The sequence below is a fragment of the Mus caroli genome, chromosome 4 (assembly GCF_900094665.2).
Source record: "Mus caroli chromosome 4, CAROLI_EIJ_v1.1, whole genome shotgun sequence".
NCBI lineage: Eukaryota > Metazoa > Chordata > Mammalia > Rodentia > Muridae > Mus > Mus caroli.
This window is the reverse complement of record NC_034573.1, coordinates 99,433,884-99,440,961: the sequence shown is the minus strand read 5'-3', so window position 1 is coordinate 99,440,961 and position 7,078 is coordinate 99,433,884. Positions and strand designations below refer to the sequence as shown.

The 7,078-nt window shown below is 47.8% G+C and overlaps 1 protein-coding gene across 1 annotated transcript in view; it reads right to left on the bottom strand.

Annotated features, from left to right (window-relative positions):
• Yipf1 (Yip1 domain family member 1) overlaps nt 1–7,078 on the bottom strand; it is a 45,469-nt gene that overhangs the window by 12,106 nt on the left and 26,285 nt on the right. Inside the window, exons 6-8 of the mRNA XM_021161189.2 lie at nt 6,692–6,808; nt 3,096–3,262; nt 2,562–2,744 (exon numbers count right to left, since the gene is read on the bottom strand). Coding sequence (XP_021016848.1) covers nt 2,562–2,744; nt 3,096–3,262; nt 6,692–6,808 — 467 coding nt within the window. The remainder of the gene's footprint in view (nt 1–2,561; nt 2,745–3,095; nt 3,263–6,691; nt 6,809–7,078) is intronic.

Genomic DNA, 7,078 nt, shown 5'->3' with positions numbered 1-7,078 from the left:
GTAAGTACACTGTAGCTGTCTTCAGATGCACCAGAAGAGGGCATCAGATCTCATTACGGGTGGTTGTGAGCCACCATGTGGTTGCTGGGATTTGAACTTCGGACCTTCGGAAGAGCAGTCGGGTGCTCTTACCCACTGAGCCATCTCGCCAGCCCCACTCAACTCTTTTTATGTGGGTTCTGGAGACTGAACTAGAGTCCTCTGAAAACACTTTACCAGCCGAGCTGTCCTCCCAGCAAACCCCTGCTCATAAGTCAAGGTCTTGCTTTTATATCTCTGAAGGACCTGGAACTCACTATGAGACCCAGGTAGGCCATAAACTTGTGAAAACCTTCTTGCCTCAGCCTCCTGAGAACAGAAATGACAGATGAGAGACACCTGACACAGCTAACCTGTCATAATTTTCATGCTGCAAACCTTATCCAAACCTTCCAAGAGGACAGACGGTGCTACGATGTGCATGGTCAGTCCCTTTATCTAAGGAAAGAGAAAGGCGGCCAGAGTAATAACCAAAGCGTGGGTGTGGGAGCTGGATGGGACCTCCGGCTTCCTCTATAACCAAAGCGTGGGTGTGCAAGCTGGACAGGACCCTCATTTCCTCTATTTTGATTTCCCCTCCTCCAGAAGAGAAAGGAGAAGACAGTTCAGACACAGGGCTTTGGTTTAACATCTGGCCATCAAGGGCTTCCTCTCCTCAGAACACAGCAGTTCCTCCTCAAGATGAGCCTTTCTCCCAGCACACACTTCTGCTGCAGAGGCCAGCACGCCCCCATTAGAGACTTTTCAGAGCTGGAAGGAATGAGCCTCTCTCCTACCTCTGCCTCTCCACCAACTTCTCAGCCATTATACGATGGGAGACGGTCAGGTCAGGTCAGGTCAGGTCAGGTCAGGTCAGAGCCGGTCCAGGGCGAGTGAAGGACACAGTCACAGTCCGACACAAGAGCCTTGGTACATTTATGAGCTCTGTGACCTTGGGTCACTCCTGTGAGAGCAGCAGAGTGGCCCTGGAACTTCTGCTTACGCCTCTGACCTACAGGACCCTTCACAGTAAAGGAGGGGCTTCCATGGCCATATGCCAACCGTCATGGAAGTCCAGAAAGAAATGAAACTGAGGTTGTGACAGTTATGGTGCCTCAGTTTACTACTAAGCAGCTCCCAGGTCAGGGCTCTTTCTGCTTCATAATAATGCTCTCTTCTAGAGAGTTATTTATTTTACTTTTAAATTATATTTATTAGTGTGGGGTGTGTGTGAGTGTGGATCACAAAGGACATAGTGCGAGCTTGGAGATCAGAGAACGATGTAGAGGAGTTTGGGTCTCTCCTTCCAGCGTGTGGGTCCTGGAGACTGAACTCAGGTCATGGAGCTTGGCAGCAAGCATCTCTAACCACTAAGCCATCTCATCTTATTGGCTCTTTTCCAGAAAAATTCTTGATCAGCACGATGGGCAGTGTACTGGCTGGTTTTGGGTGTCAATTTGACACAGCTGGAATTATCACAGAGAAAGGAGCTTCAGTTGGGGAGATGCCTCCACGCGATCCAGCTGTAAGGCATTTTCTCAATTAGTGATCAAGGGGGAAAGGCCCCTTGTGAGTGGGACCATCTGTGGGCTGGTAGCCTTGGTTCTATAAGAGAGCAGGCTGAGCAAGCCAGGGGAAGAAAGCCAGTAAAGAACATCTCTCCATGGCCTCTGCATCAGCTCCTGCTTCCTGACCTGCTTGAGTTCCAGTCCTGACTTCCTTGGTGATGAACAGCAATATGGAAGTGTAAGCCGAATAAACCCTTTCCTCCCCAACTTGCTTCTTGGTCATGAAGTTTGGTCCAGGAATAGAAACCCTGACTAAGCCAGGCAGGAAAGTTCTGCCTTTAGTAGAGTGTCCTGAAATGTCATGGGCAGATCCTGAAGGTTCATGCAGAGAGCATGCATAACACCATGTTCCTTCCACCTTACTGATTTGAGATAGAATCCCTCACTGAACTTTAAGTTTGCCGTTTGGCAAATCTGACTGTCCAGTTAAGTTTCTCTGTGTAGCCCTGGCTGTTCTGGAACTCACTCTGTAGACCAGGCTGGCCCTGAACTCAAAGATCTGCCCACCTCTGCCTCCAGAGCACTGGCATTAAAGCCATGCACCACGACTGCCTGGCTTAAACACTGGATCTTAACCACGTCAGGGAAACAAGGAAAACCAGACAGTAGAACCCAATCCTCACCCTTTTACCAGCTTCCTTCCCAGGGCAGTCTTGATGTTTAGTTCATAGGATCCATTTTAAAAGCATCACTGTGTCTGGTAAGTATAAGGATTTGCAGAGTAAGCGTTGACATGTGCGCATGATACACACCCACGGTGCCGGAGAGACAGCTCTTATGGTAGAGGGGCTTTCAGGGCACCCTGGTGGCATGAGCTTGATCCCCAGAACCCACATGGTGGAAACAACGAACTGACTCCTAGAAGTTGTCCGCTGACCTCGACATGTGAGCTGTGGCTTGCACGTGCCTACCCTTGTACGTCCTAGATACGTAAATAAATAAGTACAGTACCAAGCAGGCACGGCAAGAACATACCAAGCAGCCCACAGAGAGCAGCACATGAAGCAACACGATTGTCACAATGGTGGCCAAGGCGACACGCCGGCTATCCTCACGAACAGCTGGCCAAAATGTCATCGCCAACACAGAGCCTGAGACGCCCAGGGCAATCATGACAAGGACCCAACGAACAACCCTCTGGGGAATGATCCACAGGACCTGGGAAAGGAGAGAGTGTGAGGTGAGTTCCTCATTCCCAGCACGTATGTTCACACCGCTCCTGAGCCTGCAGTCAGCGGCTCAGAGCACCACTTTGCAGAGCTAGGCTTTCCAGAGCACCCTAGTGGCGGCGTGCAGATGGATGCTAGCCTGACCACGGGCTCCCGAACACAGCCAGAGCCCTTGCCTTCCCAGCACCCATCCATCCTGCAATTTAAATTCAAAAGGAGCCTCCAGGGGTGTGGGAGCATTAGGCTGGAAATAACAAGGCCCTGTGGAATACTTTGTTGAATTTTCTAATTTTCCACCCAAAACAGCAGGGCTCTGCCTACTCACCCGCATGGTACTTACAGCTGTGGGGATGTAGATGAACAGCGAGTAGCCGTAGACGCACACGATCTCCAGAAAGGAGTAGGACACCATGCTCATCACTTTGCTGTTTCTCCACAGGAGGAAGCCCCAGAGGGCCAGAGGGACCAGCCAGGCATAGGCATAGATGACAGTCGCTGCGATAGACACTGTGGGTGACAGGGCGGTTCCATCCCCATCAAGCCTTTAGCAAGCTCCCTGTCGGGGTGTTAACACACTATTCCTGGGCCCAGCACACAGTAGGTGCTTTATGAACATTTGTTGATCTAATGAACCCCTTAGCATGTGTCTTTGTGGTAGTGACTTGTGTCTCCTTTATGTTTTTATAATGGGACTTGGTGACTAAAAACTTCTAATAGAAACAACTGAATTATGTAACCGAAATACTTTAGAGAGCCGCACTAAAAGTGTCTAAATATACTTAGCTTTTAGGTCAGATAAAACCCAACTACCCCCTTGGAAGAACACGTTTTTTCCTTTCTAGCAAAACAAGAGCTGACACTGATTTCCTTAGCAAATGCATTAAAATGCCCTGGGTGCAGATTAACCTGCTCTGCGTGCCATCTAGTGATCTGTCTCTGAAATACGGAGTTCCAGCTCCGAGGCACCTGAATTATCTCCACGCTAGTTTCTTCCCACATAAATAACTCTGTGTTATGTGGAGCGCTGGAAGCGCTTGTTAGCACCTACTGGGAACCATTGCTGGACGCTCTCCTGGTCTTCTGTCCTCTCCTGAAGAAGAGCATTCCCAGGACTTCCTTCTGAAGTAACAATCCTAGAGCACGCTAAACCAAGGCACCTGCCCTTCCAACGTGAAAACTGGCAAATAATCCAATTAGCACCTCCTGCAAAGACAGGCTCCTCCTAGGAATTCCAGTCGGACTCTGAATAAAGCATGTTGCTCAGAACCCTCAGGGGCTCCATCACAGGTCTTTTGTTTTTATTTTTATTTTTTATTTTTTCATGTTGGAATGGCCTTATTGAGCCACCAGCTTTGCTGACATAATTCCTTTTCCTTGGGTAGGTAAGGGAGGGGAAGGAAATTCTACCTTGGCTGTAGCCACTGCGTATTAAGCACTGGTCAGACATCAGACACTGCACGCAGAGCTTTACTGTGAGGCAATGAGGTGCCTGAGGCAAAGCATACTCCAGGCCGTAGGTTCTAATCCTAGGCAAAGCAATTTTAGGTGGAGAGTTACATAACCTTCCTGTTTCAGTTTCCCTGCCTGCAGAATGGAAGGAAGATTACCTGTGAGGCTCTTAGGAGAACCAAACAAGTAAACACAGACAGGAGCTATCCTAAGCACTGATTGACATGTAATACATACTCAGGAGTTAAATATGGGGGCTGGAGATGGCTCGGCAGTTAAGAACACTAGCTGCTCTTCCAAAACCCAGGTTCAGTTCCTAGAACTGATGTGACGGTTCACAACTGTCTGGATCTCCAATTTCAATTTGATTCACTCCCCTGACCCCTTAGGGCAACAGGCAAGCAAGTGCTACACAGAAATACATGCAGTCAAAACACCCGTTCACACACATACATTTCAAAAATAAATAATTAAGGCTGGTCATTGTGGTGCATGCCTTTTATCCCAGCACTCAGGAGACGGAAGCAGAGAGGCAGAGGCGGAGGCGGAGGCAGGCAGTTCTCTGTGAGTTCAGGATGAGTCTGGTCTACATAGTGAGTTTCAGGACAGTCAGAGCTATGTAGAGAGACCCTGTCTCACAAACAGATATATAAAAGTAAATAAGTAAAATGAAATAATGAGCTCTTTCGTCAGGCATGGTGTCAGAATCTGCAGTCCTCGCACCTAGGAGGTAAAGGCTGGAGGACCAGGAACTCAAGGCCACCCTGCCTCTTAACACAGTGAACTGGAAGTCAGCCTGGGCCACACGAAGGCTGTCTCCATAGAACAAAGACCAGTAATGGAGCTGACTGGCAAGTATGCTCGAGACCCAGGTTTCACTTCCCACACCACACACACAGGATTATAATCTCAGTGTTAATGATACATGCGCATGTCTGTAATCCGAGTGTTTGAAAGGCTACGGCAAGACAATTATAACTTCCTGGGCTGAACTATATAGCGAACCATGTTACCGTTAGAGCCGCTACTTTATGTTATTAGCGTGTATACAGACAGGGTCTTGTATCCTCTCTATTTTCCCTTCAGAGAAGAAAACAGGATGAGAGCTGACCAGCATTTTGATCAAGGTCACACATGAATTGACAGGAGTGGGATCTAGTGTCAGGTATGTCTCATACTTTAAAGTGTTTAACTTTATTATTAATGTATATGTGGTGTGTGTGTGTGTGTGTTGCCAAAAGCCAACTTCGCAGGAGTCAGTTCTCACTTTCCACTGTGGTTTCTGAAGATCAAACTCAAAAGTGTATGACAACCGAGCCTTACCAACCGAGCCGACCGCGGGCTTAGGACTCACAGTCTTTATGTAAGATGAGAAGATGTTCATGGACAGAGCGATGATAGGCTTATTAGTCTATAAAGCATCATGACTGGATTGCCCAGCTTAAGGGGATAACAGCAGAGGAGGACCTTTCTGTGTCCCAGCTCCCTCCCCAGGCAGGGCAGGCTGCTCTTCTTGGTCGGCAGCTGTACACAGACCTGCAATGTGCAAGTTAACTGCTTACAGCGACACAGTCACTGTCCTGTTCCGCTAACCACTGAGCTACATGAACAGAACGCCCATGCTTTGGGAACATGTTTCAAGGTTACATCCAAATGAAGATTTTTAGTAAACAGGACTGAATCTATGTCTAACTCCGTGCTGAAAAGGGACAGAAGAGAAGAAAGAGGGCTAAAAGGGAGAAAAAGGATACATGCCCTCCCTCTCTCCTACATACTCACCTCACATACATAGACGCACATCTCTCTCACACATACACCCCCTCTCACACACACACCCTCTCACACACACACACATCTCTCTCATACACACACAGAGGAGGTAAATTAAAGAAGGACACTATAAAGCAAGCATGTCCTTTACAAGCTCCAACTGGGGTCACTTCTGTGTGGTCCTCTCCAAGTCTTGACCACTGCAAACTTGTCATTAGCAAAACTGCCAACATCACAGGCCCCCCGCTGGCAGAGTTACTGGCTTCCCACAATGCTCTAGGTGCTTTAGAATTAGCGGTTACAGGCATCTCAGCCAGCTAAGCCATCAGAACTTAAAGAATAATGCCCCCGTTGTTTCTAATCGCTGCATGATGAAAGCACGGCTACAAGCAACCCTTCGAGCACACTGTATCTTTTTAGAATAAACTCCCACCAGTACTCAGCCCAACAGCTTCCCTAAAAATAATATAGATTTACAACACTATACGCACGCCATTGAGCAATATACATTTAGGATAGAAAGTTGTGTGCAACAGAATGTAGCCCTGCCGGGAGGACTGTGGGTTTATATAGATGGATGGTGGAGAACTCTGAGCTGCAGGCTGAATTTGAGAGCACAGATGCAGCGCACAGAGACGGGACGATGTGCTCAGAAGGTGAAAGCGTGCAGTCAAAGGCAGATCACATTTGGAAAATGTAGTCAAGCTATTCACCTACCTTTCTGGAATTCGGGCACATAATGGTATGTCTTCTCTCCCAGATGGATTAGGAAGTTAGAAAGGTTCCCACTGATTGCTATGGCAAAGACCAACGTGGCACAAATCCAAAAGGGACCTGCAAAGCAACCAGAGGACGCAGAAGAGGAAATGAAGCGCTCGCGGTTAGGTTCTTTATCAACCATTTCTTTCTTTCCGTTTTTTTTTTTTTTTTAAAGATTTTATTTATTTTATGTCTCTGAGTACACTGTAGCTGTTTTCAGACATACAAGAAGAGGGCATCAGATCCCATTACAGATGGTTGTGAGCCACCACGTGGTTGCTGAGATTTGAACTCATAACCTCTGGAGGAGTAGCTAGTGTTCTTAACTACTCTCCAGCTCTCTGA